Here is a 20,711-nt window from a genome sequence, read left to right on the forward strand (position 1 = left end):
TTTAAATATAAGATAGTTTAAAGACTCCTTTTTAATATGTAATTGACAGGATTCAGGGAAAGGTAAGATAATGTGGGTCAACAAGGAGTTACCTGGGACTGGTTGATCAACATTGTCATGCAGCTGGCTGTTTTCAGAAATGAACGGTTGTTTGCTCTTAGTTCTCTTCCCTTTGCCCCTTGAAACAAGGAGGGATCTCGGGTATCTCGGGTCCCTAATAACAGTAGTATTACGGCCTTTTTAAAAAATACCAAACACGCTGCAATATTAACTCTGTCCAGGAGAGGGTAGTGCCGGCACTTAAATTCTTCTGCTGGTGCTTAACGGTTAGTGTTTTTATACCATACATTATTGTACAAATCTGTGTGAGCTCATCAATTCATTTGGTTTAAATGTGCGCTGCCATTTGTTGAGTAAGATTCTTGGCAATGGGTATTATTCTGTAGAGGTTGTGGGCAGGTGAGGCATATGAGTTTCAGTATTTCTAAGTATGCACTTTTTAAAGATGTGTGGAACTGTGCTCTACCTATACACATCTTTTAACATGAAAACACCTTCAGTATCAATATTGTCTGTTCAAAAGCTTTGAATATATTTTTCCCATGATAGTTAACACGTATGTTGAAGAGTACAGGGGTAACCAGGCTGGGCCCAAATGTGTTCTGCATGGAGAGGGAAAAGAACCCTCTGCTTTTACCATCATGACTTTTCTGTCTGGGAGCAGGCTGTTTTCCTCTGTGAAGGCCACGATTAAAGGTGTGTTAGTCAGAGTCCTATTTTAAATATATGTGTGTGTATATGTACATACAAATAAAAGTTTATAAATATAAAAATTATATTTTTTAAAAAAACCCTCTACCGTTTGTCCAGCCAGGATTGGTGTTTCTACAGGATAAAACATGACCTATAATGTCTTGAGTATAAGACAATCAAGGATAAGAAATTCTAGATTCTAATTGGGCCTGAAGCTTCCTTGCTGTGATTTTGCACGAGTCAATTAACTTCTCTCCTGAAAGAGGAGTAATTTCTTCTTAGAACCCCAGAAGAATGTTAATGGGGCTGATGAACTCTTGTTTTATATTTGGAGTGCTTTGTGATGTATTTGTATGATAGATTGTATCTCTTCAGACAACAGTGGTAGCTTCTAAGGTGATGGGACCAGAGCTTTGGCAGTGATTCCAATATAAAGTGCCTATTCTTTTGGCTTGCCTCGTCAGTTATGCTGATATAGTTCTTTTGTAGAGCTGTGCTGCGAAAGAAATCCTTTTTTTTTTTATTATTATTTTTTTAATAAAGATTTGCGGAGTGTGGTGTGGTTGTGGTGTTTGGTTTTTTTTTTTTTTTTTTTTTTTTTTTTTTTTATTTAAATCCAGGTTAGTTTCTTGACCTGGTTCACAGTGCTGTCTTTCTGAACAGTGATGACAGCATAACTGAAAGGGCAGTATTTTGTGATATGGGATGTGGTAAGGGCAAGAAAGGGGAGGGAGCTTCTTTTGCCCATCCCTATATGAAGACCCTGTGATGTTAGGCCACTGCTTTGTAAGTGGAGAGTCATTGACTGGAACAGATCTCTCGTATTCAAAATTGGTTTCCCAAGGGTACTTTGCGCAGTGGCCAGAGGAGGATCATGTTCAGTTGGCAGCTCTGATGTTTGAGGCTTTCTGGGTGTCCACAGTATGGTGGGCCATTGGGTGATGTGCTAGGGGAGAGAATTCAGCTATATCTTGGGGCCACTAATTGCAGGTTTGTGAAAACACTTAATGCTGCTTAAATTTTTATGGTTGTCTTTTCTTTGGAGCAATTTCCCACTTACAGTACTTGGTGTTAAATTAAAAATGTCTTTATACACCCACTCGTGCTGTATTTGAACCAGAACATTTTTCTCTTCTGTTTCTTGGTAACATAACGTTTTGGTAGTCTTTGCTGAAGCCTGAAGTCTAGGCAGTTGTCAGTTTTTGTTTTGCCTGTCTCAGTGTCTGTCTCCTAGGGACAAAGTCATCCTGCAGATGGTTACTCCATTTCCACCACCTAACCCTGCAGCATCCCTTCAATCTTAATCAAAAAATAGTGCTGTGCAACTCTGTTTCTGATTATTTTTTTCCCCAGTGTGGGGATCACACCTTCTTAAGCCTTGCATGAGATGTTTACATACAGATCTTTTTTCTTATTACAGCCTTACATTCTGTCCCCGGACACCATATTATCTGCTTTGGATCAGGAAGATTAGCTGGCTTTTCCTGTAATTTCTGTCAATTCTATTTCTTAATTAGCTACTTGAGGGAGGTTTTTAAATAACTTGAAATACTACCTCTCAGTAGATGGATGGGCACTTTGCACTCAGAATACTATTATTGCCTCTTATTATCTTCTTTCTTTTCTTCCTTTTCCCTCCCTCCCTCCCCTATCCATCCTTCCTGTGAGGACAAAAATTACAAATATTTCTTCTGAAATATTTAATCACCTAGAAAGAATGACTTAAAAATGCTGAGCACCGAACTGTTCGTGCTGCCTTTGCTTGTGTTCCTTTTCTCACTCACTGAAATAAAACTGAAAAGATGAAGGAAAGTGGGCTGATAGCTTCAGCCATTTTTTAGCAGTTAATTCTCCCTTTCTTTTCCTGGGGACTTAACATCCAGGGGAAGGGGTAGATTTTTAGACTTCAGAGGAGATGCTTGCTAAGTTTTGGAAAACAGAAGGTTTGATGATGTGATCTGCTGAAAATAGCTTTTATGCTCTCATTCACAGTTTAATCCTTCTGATACATGCTACTTACTTTGTGACCATATTTCCCTTTAACTCTTAATTGACTAACTGCCTACCAGTCAGATTTTAGTCTTTTGGGAAAGTGATTCAAACAAAAGTGTCTCAGCCTCCAAATTAACAGCAATACTTACCATTTATGGAATGCTTGAAATTCCTAGAAAAGCTGCCTTACTTGGTTGAATTTTAATATGATTATGTTTGATGTTTTTTCTCAGTGTTTAAATCAATTTGCAGACAACTCATTTAATTTTCTCTTTGATCTGCTGTTTTCTCTTTGTCTGCCAATGAAGTAGGTGAATATTCCCACTCAGCAAAATGGATATAATCTGAAATACAGAGTGGTGATCTGAACAACTTGAGGTTAATTTGTAAATCGGTAATTTGAGTCCCTAAGATATGCTTCCTACTTGGTAGTTTATGAAAAAATTACAGTTAGTTTATTTCTGTTCAAGCAGTTAAGTAAATTTCAGCTCTCAACAAATACATCCAGGTGATTATTTTCTCTGCTTTGAGCTTTGAAATAGATCTTGGGAATTTGAACAGAATGAACCTGTTTTATTCTGCAAACCTTATTTTGGGGGAAAATAATTATTTTATTTTTAATCTGTTGAAATTACACCGTGAAGTCAGTTAAGATCTACACATAGATTGCTTCATCAGCAGGGGAATATAAATATCCCTCAATCAAGGTGTGTTTTTAGGAAACAGCAAGTTTATTTACAGGCACTGGTGATGCTTCTTACTTAGGAGTTAATGGTCTTGAGTGGCTGCTTCCTTTTGTCTTTTGTTAATTGGACAGTTACTAGTAAACTGTCACGATTGTAAGGATTAAGACAGGAACAGAAGTACTGTCTTGTTTAATAACTAAACTTGTAAGTGGTGTGAACTCTCACCTAGGTGTTTTATTCAAAACTTAGCTTTAAACTCTGAATGTCCTTATTCATAATAACTTGGGAATTGTCCAAAGGACTAAATGTGCTTATTGCTATGTCCTGATTTGTACTTTTCTTTTATAAGGCATTGTAATAGATCGTCAGGTGGCTAATGATCAACACATTTCTGTGCATTTTGGAACGCAGGTATGAAACGAAATGTTTTTGTATTTTTTTTTCTACAAGATTTTTAAGTCCAACTGAAGAAAATGTTAGTGCTTCTGGAGGACAACTGTTAATCCTTTAATTTTTGGAAAATCTGGTGTCTGTTAGTACACTGACATACAATTATTCAGTACCATGCTTGTAATGTGTCCCTGCAGAGATCTTGGGGATGGATCAGAAGGATATGCAGCATCCCAAATTCTAGAAGTGCAGAGAATGTGTTTTGAATGGACTGCTTATTGATTTTTAATGAGCCCTGTGGTTAAGAATGTGTAACCTAAATATAGTTAAGTTACTTGTTTGTATAGTTAACACACTCTAAAATTATTATAATATTGAGTTGCCTGAGTGCTGGCTGCTGTCTTGATCAGTAACTTTTGCTGAAGTTGGTGGGAGCTGAAGTTTGCTTTGCAGGATAAGACTGTGTACTGTTTCAGATCCAGATTTTAGTCAGATCTCACTTCTGCAGTCACTGGAGACAAACTGAGACAAAACAAGCATGAAGGACCTCTTATGAAGCCCAGTAACTTCAGGAGATGCTATATTAGGTTATGCATGACATTAAGCTAGGTTTGTGCAGTCTTTTTAAAATTGCCACTGATCAACTGTAATACATTTGTTATATCCATTTCTACCCCAAATCTTACAACCTGCTATTTTTTCTTCCCATTGTTTATTTTACCAAGAAAAAGTATGTATGGGTAGTGGACTTTGCATTTTCAACAGAAACTGTTCCTTCTAGAATCAGTTACTACCAGTTGTAATCATTAGATTCCTGTCCATTAAAAGGACTTAAAATTATAAAAGTCCCCTTGTTAAGTGAAAACATGTGCCAAAGTCCTTTGCTGAATCAGTTGCTAAGTTATACTGCAGAAACGTATTTTTTATTTTTTCTCTAGATAATCTAAGCAGAATAAAGATAAGGCTTTAGTGAATAGGGACTTTCTGCTTACTTGCAAACTTCCTTGTTGATAAGGAGGTAAATTTTTTTTTTTAAATACACACTCCCAAAAGCATAAGATATATAGGCATTTAACTTTTTAGAACAAGAAGCAACTGTTCCAAGTTACATTTGCAGTTTACAGCTTTTGAGAGAGACAAATGAAAGTGCACTCCAGGTCTTTTGGGCTGATTCACATTCAGAGTGAAGTTGGTCCACTATAATCAGTATTTTCTGGGAGGTTAGGATTGACTGCTTGGCACGTGTGTCAGGGGACAATTCACTTACATTTCTGTCCTCTTATTAGGCACTAATACTCTATCCATCATTAAAATATCTTAACCTGTTTTGTCCATTCTGTATGGTATTCCTATTTGTCCTAGTTCTAGAGGCCTACATGTTTGGAGAGTTGGTCTAATACTATTGCTTAATGCTTCTATCGTTCTTTTTTCTGCCTAGTAAATGCAAAACCTGAGGGTATGCCATATTCTGCTAATTTTGTTTCTTTCTTCAGTGTACCTGTGTGATGTTTATTGTATGTTGAACTGATGGCTAGGAGCTTAGATGAAATTTGAATATTATATGTGAATCCACTCTTCTGAGTTATCCTTTAGGAATGTAAGTGTTGCTGTTTAGGTACACTGTAAAACAATAACTTATAGCAATTTTTCTGTTGTGTTGGAAAAAAATGCTTGTCTCATTTGGGGAGAATCATTTTGTGATACAGCTTCTGAACTCAGTTCACTTACAAGAGAGGTTTGCAGGAAGGTTTAAAAAGAGAGTTAACCAAACACTATAAAAAAAGATGGGGAGGTGAAGTGGTGGTGGTGCTCTGGAACATATCATGTATGCATCATAAATTTGTAATAAGATACATAATATTTTTAGTGTTTGTGTATGATGCACTGATAATTATCTGAAATGAGAGGGCTAGAAGGAGTTGGGAAATAGCAGGGAAGATAATGAATCAAGTCTTATCTGAAGTTAGCAGACAATATTATGGCTTAATTCAAATTCTACTGTACATGCAAAAAAAAAAAATACAAACCACACATAACGAACAAAAATATTCTGCAAGCAATGATAAAAATAATCAATTATTTACTGTTTTTGTAGTGTTAAAATATTTTACCAAGGCAAGTTGCAGTCAAAAGTAATGTGAGTTATTTTGAAAATGGAAATACATAAAGATGCATTTATACAAGTGCAAGACTAAATATTTTACATAACTGTATTTCAATGAGAAGATATACAGTAAGTGCACACTTGATAACACTAAGCAGGCAAAACTTAACGTTAGTTCCATATATGGTTGTATAGTTCATGCACAGATCTCTCCCAAAGTAAAGAGGCTGTTCCAAATAATTCTTGCTGGGATGAAAAACAGGATGGGCTGCTGGTAAGGGTGTCAGCATGGATGGGGGTCAGTTATAGACATTACTTACTGTAATTTGTGATTGCCGTGGGAGAGGAGTGGCTGTTGGTGTGATAGTAATGCTGCTGGTGATTTTATTGGTGGGTTTATTGGGTAGGCCATTAGCTAGTGCTGGAGTTCTGTTGTCTTGCGCTGGATTACATGGGCTGATGGGCTTGGAATTGGTGAGAGCCTGGACATAAGGACTTCCTAAATGGATGTGGATTTTGTTATCCTCAGTAGTTATTACACTTGATCCTGTACTGTTAGATCTCTGAAACTGCCATGACGACTGCCTGTCTGGGGATACTCTAAAAACGGCATGCTTGGCTCCCAAATCCAAAGACTCCGAGGAGACTATTTGTTCCTGAGAACTTGAACCTGATAAAGCCAAAGGGGACATTGTTCTTTCAGGAGTTAGAGAGCCACATGATTCAGGAGTTTGAGATCTTGCAAAAGTAGCCATAGTAATAGGCGAAATTACTTGCTCTGGGCTCATGTAACCTTCTGCTGCTTTCGATTTTACAGGTGTTAAGGAGGCATTTTGAATAATGGTTATTCTTTGCTTTGGAGTGCCACAGTTGGGTATAACTGCTGTGCTTGTGTAGGAGTGAGGACTTTCAGTGGTAGGACTAGTTATTTCAAGTGTTGCTGTGTTTTGTCCATGGTCTGGAGTTACTTTTATGTGAAGAGGTTGGCCAGGTGTATGGCTTAGCACCAGGTCTCCAGTCTGTGCACAGTTTCCATTTTGCTTTGTATGAATCTTTCCATTTTGAGGATGGCTCTCTTTGGACTTCATCCAAGGGATCCATAATTTTTTGTTCACAGCATTTGCAATGGATGAGTTGCTTTTGAAAGACACTGTGTGTTCCTCCTCATTGTCTTTGTCCTCATTATCGCTGTCTTCATACAGCTGCCCGTTTATGACTGTTCGCTCTAAAGGCATGAGGGTTTTATAATCGGGTGGTTCATTGTCTGCTGGATCTGTCTGTACTTCTTTAGAAAAAACTTGCAAGTCAGAAATTCTCCTTCCATTGAGACTGGGCCTGAAGTTCTTGCTGAAACGTCTGTACCTCTCCAATTCTTTCATGAGGCTTTCCATTTCTTTTGCTAACTCCCTGTTCTTGTTTTCTTGCTGGAGGAGTTTCTTCTGTAAGACTGTATGATCACCTCGGAGGTGACAGATTAGGTCTTCTGTTGCCATGTATTCATGAATTTTCTCTTTCAGTGCATCAACTTCTCTGGAGAGATGGCTTGATTTAGCTTCCTCCTCTTTGAGCTTCTTAAAAAGGCGCTGCTCTTGATTGGACTCTGCCTTTTCTGTTAGTTTATACCTAGCCACTTCCATTTTCACAGCCTCCAGCTCCTCTGATAGGAGCTTGGCTCTGTCCCGTTCACTGACATACTTTCGTTCTAGAGACTCAAATTCATCTTCAGTTTTCATAAGATCATCTTCTATGGCCTTCATTTCTTTCAGCTTCTGCTTAAGCCTCTCAACTTCTTGAGAAAGCTCTTTGATTTTGTTGTTTTCCTGCTGCAAGGAGGTGCTGGATTTAGTACTCTCCTTAATTTTATTTTTAAGAAACTCTTTTTCAACAGCTTCCAGTGACTGAAGTCTTTTCCTTAGAACATTCACTTTGGAAACAAGATCACTTCCTTTCTCCTCTTCTGCTTTGAGTTTGTTTTTCAGTTCATCTCTTTCTTTTGTAACACTGGACACTTTTTCCTCTGCATCAGATTTTGATTTCAGTGCCTTTTTACTTTCCTCGATTAGTTTTTCTGTAACAGACATCACTTTATTTTGTTCAACCTCAAGCTGAGAATTTGCAGCTTTCAGCTTTTCTTCTGTTTGCTTTATTTTTTCACCCATAGTTTTTCTTTCATCCACAAGCATCACTGTTAGACTCTTCAGCTTTGTTAAATCTTCTTTAAGCGTAAACTCAGTTTTTTCTAACTTACTTTCAATTGCTTCAAGCTCACCAACTCTAGCTTTCAAGCCATCCAGCTCATGGGACAACTGCTTTGTTAACATTTTTTCTCTTTCTAGGTTGCATTTCAGGGAGTAGCATTCCTGTTTACTCTTGTTGAAAGCATCTTCTAATTTCTCCAGCTCCATAATTCTTTTGTTAAGTTTGTCAACCTCCCCTTTCAGGTTCTTGCTCTGTGATGCTTCTTTTTCTAACTTTCTATTAAGTTCTCTGCATTGATCTTCCATTTTTATGAGCTCTTCATCTTTTCCTTCCATCTCCAGCAGTCGTTTCCGTAGTTCTTCTACTTCAGTCATAAGTGTGGAGTTCCCACACTCTCCCTTATTTATCTTATCCCTTAGGTCTTGCAGTTCTTCTTCTGCTTTTCGTAAAGATTTATTGGTCTCTTCCAGCTCATCTATTTGTCGGCCGAGAGCAGTTAATTTTAGCCGAAGCTGACGATTCTGACTGTCTTCATTGGTTAGTTTGGCCATCATTGCTTCTTGGTCTTGGGAAATCTTCCTGCTTTGGGCTTGAAGTTCAGCCTCCAGTCTGCTGGCTCTCTGGTCCTCTTCTTGAACTTTTGCTTCAGCAAAAGCTAGCTTCTCCTGTGCTTCTTCTGCAGAAATGGTTAATTCTTGAATTTTTTGACTTTGTTGATTCAACTGCTCGGTGAGTCTTTGCTGTTCATCTACCACCATTAAAGCAAAGGATTTCAGTTTAGTCAATTCTTCTTTCAGTTTAGCTATCTTCTTGTTGCTTTCCTTCTCTTTTTTTGCCTGATAAGCTGTTTCTTGTTCAAGAAGCTTTTTCAGTCTGTGGGAGGAAATAATATTGTATTTTGTAGCATTTTTTTAATGAGCATTTAAAAACACACTTGAACTATTATGACATCTCTTTCAGATGTGCATGAACATCAACTTGTAACTACAGGCAGACCTCTCCTAGCACCATGGGGAAGTGCCTACAGGCCTTACTTTCTACTCATTAGTTCTTTTGTAATGGACACTTCAGTATGATCATTTGGACTTAGGAACTTCAGTAATTATACATATTTGGTTACAGTTTTAGCATTTGACAGGTATCAGTGCAGCACAACTTCTGCACTGGAACAACACTGATCTTGGTTGTTTGCTGAGGCTAAGTACGTGCATGCAGGTTTTTGGTTTATTTGTTTCTATTTTTTGTTTTTGATAAATGTGATAATCATAATGGTTGAGGAATTAAATCAGAGCAGCCCTCAAGGGCAGATATAATTTACAGAATGATAAACCTAGTAACTTTAAGTTACTTATAAACCATCCCGATGTTTTATGATTAAACCATATGTATCTTAAATTAAGTGGAGGAAGTGTAGTCACACTAAGCGGTTAGTCAGGCTACCTAATATCAGTTTCTAAGCAGCGTACCAGAGCAAAACTAAACATTGTAAGTAAACAGTGCTCAGTGAAAATGGAGGCCTTGTGACCTTGTATCATGCACGCACACCAAGAATGCAGTCAGCAGATAAACAGGTGTTCAGGTTGTACCTTTTGAACTTAGGAAAGCCCAAATGTCTTGCTGTCTGTTAGGCTTGGATTCAGTCTTATATCCAAATCTTGCAGATATACCTAAGTGCAACCCTGCTTTTACATGATTCTTGAAGGTTTTCATAATGGTTTTCCAAAATTAGTTTTACAAGTTTATATTATTACTTAGTCTTTACTGAGATGAAACATACTTAATTTGTTAGAGACTTGGGATAAGGTTGTGCTTTTTTTTTATGTAAGAACCAAAGAAACCTCCAAATAATTAGATAATTTTATTCATGTATATATATAAAAAAATAATTTGTAGACTTTTCTTCATCGGGGAGATGTTTATGGAGTTGGTCTGAGGTATGATTAGGTTTGGCCAGCACATTTGCTTCCTTTCAATTAGATTTTTCCCACAGCCAAAGTATAAGTATATTCTGGTACTAAAAATCTGAAAACACTGGGTTGATGTAAGAAAGTATTAGAATTAGTATGTTTCACTGTTGTTCATATGTATGGTACGTATCCAGTTGTGTAGATCAGGTGAGGGATATGAGTTGCATATCAGGACTGTACTTGCACAAAATGACTGCTTCAGCACCCATTCGCTGAGACCTCTTGCTTTTTTTTTTATTTTTTTTTCTCCTGCTCTGAAATATGATGATAGCTCTAGAAGTTGCTGCTGAAACATAAGATTCCTGTTCCATGTTTGTCTCTAGTCACTTTTGTGATGCCCTTGTCCAAGTGGTAAGTCTTCACAGTTTCCCACTGACAAGTTCCTCTTTCAGCCACCCAGTTCAGGAAAAACGTAGATAGTGGCCTCCTTTGCACAGCTCTTTATTAGCTGTTGACTGGGTGGAGGCATATATTTCTGGGAATTTAATAGGCCTTCTCAGCAGCATTCCCTTTGGCAGTATTGTAGTTTTCCTGCACAGAGAGAGGAAGTTCCTGCCATTCTACAGCTGTCCATCAGGCTTGTTTTGACTTAATGGTGATACTGTATAGAAGCCTATGGCTATGAAATTTCTTATAACATCTTCACTATCCTCACTGGTTTTATTTTAGTGCATAAATTGCACTATATTGAATGTAATGGGAATGCTTTGTATGAAAAATTTATGGAATGGGAAGTAGCAATAAACAGAGTTGGTATCAAAGACTTAAAGCAGCCCCAAATTCTTTACAGTGGTCAATTAACATAATGGAGAAAACAGACATGAAAAAGTGTAAGTGGAGAAGGAGAGGTTTGTGAAATTAGCTTGAAGGAATGCTGCTGGTTGACAGAACAAATAAATGGGGAGGAGACTGCACTTCTTCAAAGGCAGCTTTTTAATGTTTTGTTGGTATATAAACTTTTGCTCACTTTTCAGTGCTACTTTCAGTTTGGGTTCTTTTTAGTGTAAAAATCTCTCTTCCTTCCCCACCCTTGTCTCTAAATGCTTTAGTAGTGAAGTTTAATTGATGATTTACCGTTGCCATAGATATAAAATCATAACAGAAGCATAGCTAACAATTTTATTTGGAATCAACTCAGATTTTGTGTGTACATGAAGTCAAGACATCTTATTTTAATACTGTTAAAATAGACTTGGACTGTTAGCATTTGATTTATTTTAGCTTGCTTCACTATAATTTATTTTGTAAGGCAAATTTAGCTGAGGTAATTAATACCTAAACAAATCAGTGTTTTACCTAGTAATTCCATATTAACTAGTTGATCTCTTTCTGGCTAAATGAAACTGTAATGCTTGAGTGACTGATGCCCCTTGAATTGCTTTAGGAAGAAAACTCTTAGACCAAATAGTAACCAACAACTGTAATTTTCATAGGGATGCTGTATAATTTTTTTATGATGCAAGTAAGGAAATTGTGCATAAATAATAACTAAAATAAGCTGAAAAATGTTTGAGTGAATAATCCCAGCTGTCCTTCCAGTGAGCATCGGTGTATATACAATTTGTATTTTTTTCTATCTTCTTATCCTCTTTGTTTTATTTTATAATTTACGCATTCCAGCTATCTTGAGAAATTAAGACTTACTTCAGCAAAGCACTTGAAGTTCCAGCCCAAACTTAGTGCTTGAGTGAGCTAGTCTAACCCAGTCTAATCAAGTCTGTGTTGCAAGGGTTATTTGAATGAAAGTGCTTAAATTACTGGTATCTGACCTGGATCATTGTATAAACTGAGACTGATTTTCAGGAGATTCTGTTTCTTTGGTCATGCCAAAAGACTTCAGGGTATTTAAAAATGTTTCCTTCATTCAAAAGATAAAATGCAGTTTTAAGATTCAAACAGAAATACAAGCAAGTATTTCTAACCCCTGAGATCTATTTATTTTTTTTAAAATACTTCTATAAAATCACTCTACTGAAGTTAAGTTATGAGTATAGTGCAGAAGCTGTGAATTTTAATGTGTTTCTAAAAAGCAAAAAAGGATGTAATAAGCACGGTGTGTATATATATATATATATATATATGTTGTTTTGTTTTTTGTTTTTTTTTTTTTTTTTTTAATACTGTGTAGTTAAATAAGTTTTTGCACTTGTTTTGGGTAACTGAATGCTTATTCATGTATTCCTATACCAAAATATTAATGAATACCTATACAGAAAATGCCCACAACAGTGCTAAATAGATAATGGGTTGAGATTGATATTGTAAAAAGTCAACTGGAAGTCCATTAATATTTGCAGAAGAATTTTTCCTTGGCTGCTGAATTCCTGCTTCATGGTTCAGTAGGTCACAGCAACTGTGTCTGCACACATGCACTTAGGAATGGAACAGGACACTAAAATGTTGTGGGGTTTTTTTGTTGTTGTTGTTGGGGTTTTTTTGTTTTTTTTTATAAAAATTCATGGCATGTTTTTGCTCAGCTTTTTGGGGAAACTTGACTTCTGCAGGCCAGGGCTTGATTAAATATATAATTTGAATTAAGGCAAATCACATGTTTAATTGAAGAAGTGCTGTAACTGATAATATCACTTTGATATTTTGCATATTTTTGTGACAGAAAAAAAATAATCTGTGTTAACTTCATCCAAAATGATCTCTTCCTGAACAAGGGTATCCAGAGTGAGAGTGCAATTTCATCAAAAAATATTCAAAGGTCAAAAGAAGTTGGCTTAAGAAAATAATAATTTAAAAAAAGAATGGGCACTCCCCTATCCAATAAAATATTTTTCATTTCCAGTTGAATTTCATGATCACGTAATTTCATATTAGGCAAAGGTAGGTATATAATTTAGTCAAAGCTTTCACAGATAATTCCAAGTAGTTGATTTCATAGGACTACAAGAACCCTTACTGTATCCAGGCCAGCGAAAACAGGCATTGAAAATTGTTTTTATGAACATGAATGTTAGGTATTTAAACAGAGTCAGGACAGTGTCTTATTACTTTTTCTTCAGAGCTTCTGTTATAAATTACTGGGGTTTTGTGGCTTACTATCGTACTTGTTTGCAATGCCAGCTGCCTGCTTTTTGATTTCCTTGAAGAAATTGTATTTGTCAGCTCTCCTCTGTTCACTGTAATCACTTTCCTCAGTATGCATATTATAGCTTCTTAGCGTTAATACCATGCATTCAATTGTGTTGTCTTGTCTTCCAGATTTTTTTTCAAGTGCATATATTGTCAGCTACACTACATAGTATTTAGCAATATAATGACGGGGTTCTCTACAAGACATGGGACTCCCAAACCAGTTCATTGTCTTGGTGTCATGTGATTTCATTTTGCCTTTAAGTGGGGGTTTCCTTTGTCATGGGGGGACACTTGTATTACATCAACATTGTTAAGTTTATGTTTTTACAGAATTCAAGGGGGGCAGCTTTCCCTTTGGCTTTCAGGGAAATCGAAGAAAGCATGGGAGACTGATATTGCAAGACCCTTGGTTTTCAGTTTTTTCGATTTTGTTCTGGAATGAATCATTATACTCAGTAAGAATATGAATAAAATATTATTGAGAATAAGCATAAAACTATTATTTATGGGTTTTCTTTAAGCAATCTTATAATCATAACTTTAGAAAAAGCTGTGTTTTGTCAGGAGACAGGTGAAATAGGTGTTGGTTTGTAAGGCTGTGCTTTTATCGTTACTTCCACCAAGGTATTGACAAGATTTTAATATACACCTTATCAATGTCTTTATTTTTATCAGATCGTTCTGCAGAAATGACTGAGGTTTTGAATGTTTGTGACTGTTTTGTTTTGGTTGTTTTTTAAATCGTAAAAATACATCTTTTTGTCTAGCTTGTGCTCTTCACCCTTCCCCAGGTAAAAGATGTGTCTTACTAGAGGTTCTACAGGTTATAACATGAAGAAGACTTGCTTGTAGAGTTTTTAGACTTGTGCTTTCCCCCTGTACTATGCAAATAAAAACGCTAAGCTGAAAGCCTTTAAATGTAGATGAAGTCATGCCTCTTCATCTGAGGCATTCTTCCCTGTTAGCAAAAAGCCACGGTCTCTCCTTTAATAAGAGCAGAAACATGATTCATCATTCCTGGTAAATCTTAGAAGTCTTTGTATTTTTTGACACCAATGCAGTTAAATATTTATTTGTGGAAGAGAGACAGTTTGTGTCTTCCACAGTTCACAGCAATAAAATTTGGGTTGGTTAAAATGGGGTTCTGGTCTTGGAGTGACTATGTTTTGGGTTTTTTTATTCTTTGTCTACAATTCTACTTACTGTTGTGTAGTTTTTATAAGACATGTGTTACAGCTACTTTTATGGCTCTCTATTATCTTTATTAATGCTTATTTTTTTCCCCCCTGTCATATAGAAAGTCAAAAGCCTTTGAAATTACAGCAGCAACAACATACCATAGCTGTTGTGTAATCTGTTGGCTTTATCTGAATCAGTCAGCACTTCCCATCAGAATGCAAACACTTACTTTAAAATATGTTTCCCTGTATATTATTTACATATGTATATTTTAAATCATTAGCTTATACTGGGATGAAAACCTCTACAAAGGTGTCTGAACTGCAAGAGGCTGTATGTAAGGCAAATTTCCTGATAAGGAAATTTATTTTATAAAAGGAAGACTTAATAAGGGGGGGGTGAGTTCTGCTTATTACTCCACAGGCTACCACAGAGTAATTATTGTTTTATCTGATACTTAAAATGCTGACTTGCTTTACAAATCTTAATAAAAGTCATATATGATGAATGTTGTTGTCAGTTCTGGGTTAACGGGCAAACTTTCAAATGGATAACCAGATGTATTTAGCTGTATTGCTGAGTAAACATATGCAGATAATTTATTCTTTTAAAAATTAATTAATCTGGAACAGTAACGTTCTTTGACCATGATTTCACAACTAGAAAGTCATTGAAAATTCTTCCTGGTGATACAGGGATATTAGTGCTCATAAATGTTATGAAATCCTGTGTAAATTTGGTGGTAGTAAATGGCATGAGGAATTTTTAACAAATTTATGTTGGTTAATTTACGATTTAAGACTGGATTAAGATTCACTTCTAGTTGGAGTAATTTTAATACAGCACTAAAATTCAGTTTTGTTTTATTATGAAACTTCTGTCTAAGAAAATAATTTTCTGTCTTGAATTATATTTTTTTCATATGTAGATATTCTTGGAAATTGACTAACAAAACACCACTCTTTACACAAGAATTAATGCTTTCTGTGTCAGTAACTGAATGTGCAAGGTGATAGTTAGTCATTCTGTCTGTTCATTTCTAATCTTGTAAGGGTAGCCATCTGCAGTGTCTGAGATTACAGTAAGAAAGTGCAGGATTTTTAGGTAGGAGTGAACAAGATACTATTCTATTAAATTATTGGCAGGTTTTTTTTTTTGTTTGTTTGTTTTTTGTTTTTTGATTGCATATCCTGAAAAATGAGTGTAAGTGAGCACTGACTTGACAAGACCATAATGTTAATGAGCTTTACTTGAAGTTAGCCTCAAACTCTGGGTCCCAGAGTCCAGCTACTAGAAAACATGGTACATGAATTGTGACCTGGACTATGATGTGTCACAGTTTTTGAGATGCACTCTTCTTTCTTCTTCCCTGTTTCTAGATTTAACAGATCTTTCAGGTATTCTTTGAAGTCAGTATCTATTACTGTTGGCATTTCAATGGCATATAATTGTGCATGTAGCATGACTGTTAATCCTTTTCTGTTCTGAATTTAAATGCATCAGTGACTTAACCAACTCATGAGAATATGACTTAGGTTTTGGTAGTTAGCAGTTTGGGATTTTTTCGTATTACCATAGTGCATATTAATTCCCCTGTCTCTCTCACCCTCTCTCCACACTGCCTGTAAAGTCAGAAATAAAGCAAGTAATTTCAGATGCAACACCAGAATTTGGAACTCTTCAAATTTACGTCAGCCAGGAAATTATAGTTTTGCAGATGGAAAGCTTTCAGAAGGAAATGGAAAGATGAACCACAAGAGATGTGGCATAGGGGTCAAAGCAACAAGACACAGGAAGAACTTCTCAGTTACTAATCCAGGTCCTGATTTTGTATTTTCTTCATCTTTAACATGTAAAATTTTGTGACTGAACTTCAGATTTATTAAAATGGAAAAATTGTGTTGACTTTCTGTAACAGATTATTTTGAGAATTAGTATTAACCCAAAGAGGTTTTAGTAGTATGGTAACTACGCAAAATAAACCAAGGCAACTACTGCTTTTTATAATTTGTGATTTTAAAATGACAGTGTAATTGAAATGATTGCATTTGATTTTATATTTCATATTGCATGATAACAAGTTAAATTGCTGGAAGATATCCTGTAGTTTTGTTTTAAATGTATACTTCAACATTACTGCTTGACCACAGTTACTGAGCTGTTTTTAAAATGACCGGTGTTGTAAAACAGTCAGTACTACAGATATAAACAGGACAGTGTTTTTCCTTCCTCCCCCCATTGGCAGGTGGATGTGTTTTGCATTGTCTGTTTGGAGTGTCAGTACCAGTAATGGTTACCATTGCATCCCACTGCTAGGATTTAGTAAGTGAAAAATTGTAGCAGGAGTTAATTAAGCTCCTGAAGACTGTCTTATAGACCTCTAGGTACCTTCCCCCCATTCCCGGTGGGAGGAGTAGGCACAAACAAGGGAGTGCAGCTTGCACAAGTTCTGGAAATTTGTCAGGCTGCTACTAGCACTGATTACTCCAGCCATGTGCATTTAATTTGTACGAGGCAAATATTACTTAGTTATTGCTGCCATGCTATGTTTACTGTTGATGGAAGTGTCGTAGTTGGAGGGCTGAGTTTTTGTCTTGGCTATTTAATCTGCATCCTTCAAGTGACTGAGGAGTTTGAAGAATTTTTGATTCCCTGAATGAGTCAGTTGCTTCTGCTCTGCGTAAGCTTGTAATTGCTAAGTCATCTTTTTACACTTTTCTGTTTAATGATAATACTTGGTTTAGATTAAGAGAACAATCTGTGTTTTCTTTAAGCAATAGATAAATCCTGTCTATAAGTTGTGGTTTGTTTGGTTTTTTTTTGTTTTTGTTTTTGTTTTTGTTTTTTTTTTTTTATTCTGTATATAACATCATGGTATGTAGGTTCAAGGTGGACCTCTTTTACGGATGCTTTTTTTCTGGTGGGCAGTTAGGAAAATAGGTGCTTTTCTGGTCTCTGATTCACTTGGGGCAGTACACATGCTGCTGTCTTGACCAGAATTGGGCATAATTGTGCAAGGATCCAATTCATACAAACTTTTTTTAACTTCAATTAGTTAATATTTTTAGTATGAGAGAAAATGGCACTCAGCCAACAATAACACATCATGTTACTCAGAGGAGACTGGTTAGTCGTAAATGTCATTTTCCCATAACATTTACAGGAACTGGATGTTCTCTAAAACAATTTTAATACACATTTTATATAGAAATAAATGTCTGGGGCCACATTTTCATCCATGGGCAGAATAGGCACTGTGCCTATCTATTATGCTAACCATGACCTTATTTGTATGTTATCAGTCATCAGCAGTGGTAAAATTTAGAACTTTCCATACTGCCACACACGCTTCCTCTGTTGAATTGAAGACGTCTTCCTCACTGCTACCAGTCCTGGGTAAGCTGCTCACTCATACAGTGGCCACTTGCTTTCAGACAGGTCAAAGCTGGTTGCAAACTTTAGTACGTTCTCCATATGCTCAGTGAACATGACAAGAATTTATGTGCTGAAATTATGATTAGAAACACATTTAACATACAATAAACATTGTATGTTAAATAAAGGTACTTTAGTACTGAATGGGACTACCTGGGAAAACTGAGTTTGCCATCATTTGGTGGAACGGGGCTAGTTAAAAACAATTAGAAAAATGTTCCTCAGGATTTATATAGGTGGTGTCAATTCTGTGCAGGAGGACAGGATTCTGTGACTTCTTGAGGATCCTGTAGTACCCATAAAATCTGTTATTGTATACCTACATCCTAAGTCAAAACTTAAGTATTTTTTCTGGTGAGCTTACTCCCTGAAGTAGCTCTGTGTATGCGTACAATAAACTTTGAGTGTTTGAAGACTCGGCTTGAGTGGCACCTGTTCCTTTTATTTTTGGCAGAAAAAATGGACCTTAATTGTTAACTACGGTTTTAACTTGAAATATTTAAATTTTCCTTGATGAAAGGTTGAAAGAAGCAGTGTAGTTGAGTATTTCCAAATAGGTAGAAGACTTTAATCAGGTTTGCTGATACAGTTGCAACTTTTTCTAGTAGCCAGGCCTGGAAGTAATAAAAGCAGCAATGACACTAAAGTCAGAGATTTCACTTTGAAGCTAAATATACATCTTTTTCCTATAGACTTGATAACATGAATGTGCCGATTTTCTCTAAGACTGACTTAGCCAGCACTTCATCTTGAAGGACACAGGTGAAAATGAGATTGCAGCAATGCATTGCAGCATGGTTAACTAGCTAAAGATGGCTTTGAAACTACAAGTGATGAAGAATGCTGCCAGTATCCAGTTTTGCAGTATGTGACCTTCAGAAATTGTATCAAAACTATTTCCGATGGATTACAAATTGCTTCTGGGTACAGTTCAAGGTATTGAAGCTCTGTATTTCTGGAGGCTTTGCTATCTGGATGATAATTCACTTTCCTGCTGTCTGTCCTAATCCAGCTAAATGTCTTGCAGTATGTCTCTTATATCTGAATGTGTTGGGACTTGAAGTGTGGGATGTCTGGAAGTCGCATTTTCTCTTGTCTCAGTAGGACCTCAGACCACAGTGGCCTGGGAGCTACTTGGTGAATCATCTAAAGGTGCAAAGTCAATTCACGTTCGTTTAAAGTGTGTTAATCCTTATCATAGGTGCTCTTGTTTACAATTTACATGGTTTCTCCAAACTGATCCTCTTTAAAGAGAACACACACACTGTTTTAGACTACAGGATAGGAAGCTACAGTGGAGAGCTAAAGATGATAATCGGAGAATTTTTTTAATGGTTATAGTTCTAACCAAGGCTGACTTTAAAGATTTAATTCACATAAATATGTGAATATATAACAAGTTAAATAACAAATATTAATTTAAGCAGCTTCTTCACCTGTGATGAATTAACTAAAAAACATCTTTTACTCTCAGATCTGTTGATTGTGATGTGTTGAAGTAAGATTTTTTCCATTCTTCTGCAGTCTTGGTAGTTCACTGTGCAAATACCCTGATTAAGCATAAAAGAAAATTGGGTCCTTTAGTCATATGTCCACTCAAAGTGCCAATAAGAGTTTGTATCTAGAATCAGCTTTTTCTTTTTTTAATCTACTTGCATGTGTGTTCAGCAGCTAGAGTAACTGTTGCTTGCTTTGGAAAATAAATGTTTCTCTATTTCTTACGAAAAAGCCCGAAATTGTTAGGATGAAAGAGTGGATTTAACTGCTTCTAGATATTCTGTGACCAATGTTTTCTTAAACTCTTTAAAAATTGGTCTGAACAGTCTTAATGCCAAGAGAGATACTTACTTTTTCCATCTTTTAGTTGTTTCCCAGTTTTCTTTCTCTGCCTTTTAAAAACTGTCATAGAAAAAAGGGATTTTTAGGAAAAAGGAGGGTCATGTGCATGTATGCTTCCCTTGGCCCTTCATATGTAGACTTTTAGACTCAATGTTCCCTGTTCTTCAAACAGCTGTTAATTCAGTTGAACGTTCTCTGCCTCGTTATTGTACCCCAAATTAATTTATAACTTGCTATCATTATGTGACTGAAGGGCATTTGGCTGCGTGCCCTATCTGATCTCTTGCCTGATGGCCTGTGATGTTTAGGTTATATTTTCCTATTTTCAGATGCCATTCTGAAAATGAAGGAGCTGTAGCATGCTTTCATGTACAGTATGTTTCTGATGTAGCACATATTAGCTTTTATCATCGTTTTATAACGTGGCTTCAAATGCTGAAAATAAAAAGGCACAATTATTTCTAGACAGAACTTGCTAGTTGTTTGGTTAAGTGCATTAGTCTAGGTATATGTGAGAGTCATTTACAGGTTATAAACTGATACTGTGTCAAATTCTGATTCCCCCCACCCAGTCAATCATGATTGAAATAGAATAATTTTGCTATTTATGAAGATGGCAGTAATCATCTAGAGCTTAAAGCAGAGTATGGGAAGAAAGCAAGGGCAAGGAGACACTTTCCAAAGTGGCTGCTCCTTTTCTTCTCTCCTTTATAGGGATTGGCAAAATATGTAAGCTTGAAGATTCTTGTCAGCTGTTGTTTGCTGCTTTCCCAAAAAGGAATCAATGTGTGCAAGCACAAGCCTAAACATCTCCTCTGGTTGGTGTTGTCCCTGCATCACCCTCGTAGGCAGTCTGTTTTATCTATCTTGAATTGACCTATATTGAAGCTGTACTTGCCGACTTTGCTTCAGAGGCTTTTTATCCCTCTGCTCTGCTTACGCATATGCTAGCAAATGCACATACCCATGTATATATTTAGATAGGTTTTTAGAAACACGTATTTTAGGAGAAGTTTTAAGCCTGCCAAGATTCATGGTGGCTTTTTCATTGAACCCAAATCAGTATTTAATTTGGGAATGACA

The 20,711-nt window shown here is 36.3% G+C and overlaps 2 protein-coding genes across 5 annotated transcripts in view; one reads left to right on the plus strand and one right to left on the minus strand.

Moving 5' to 3' along the window:
• CMSS1 (cms1 ribosomal small subunit homolog) overlaps positions 1–20,711 on the plus strand; it is a 250,674-nt gene that overhangs the window by 13,156 nt on the left and 216,807 nt on the right. The window lies entirely within an intron of this gene.
• The window catches only part of FILIP1L (filamin A interacting protein 1 like), a 209,928-nt gene that overhangs the window by 7,493 nt on the left and 181,724 nt on the right, over positions 1–20,711 (minus strand). For 3 of the 4 annotated variants that reach the window (XM_033005288.2, XM_033005289.2, XM_033005290.2), the window contains one exon: positions 5,885–8,997. In XM_033005288.2, coding sequence (XP_032861179.1) covers positions 6,225–8,997 — 2,773 coding nt within the window. In that variant the 3' untranslated portion in view covers positions 5,885–6,224. Of the gene's footprint in view, positions 1–5,884; positions 8,998–20,711 lie in introns of those variants that run through there. The other variant, XM_042788446.1, reaches the window with a different exon arrangement.

Source organism: Tyto alba, unplaced genomic scaffold (genome assembly GCF_018691265.1).
Source record: "Tyto alba isolate M040663 unplaced genomic scaffold, T.alba_DEE_v4.0 Super-Scaffold_14, whole genome shotgun sequence".
Lineage (NCBI taxonomy): Eukaryota > Metazoa > Chordata > Aves > Strigiformes > Tytonidae > Tyto > Tyto alba.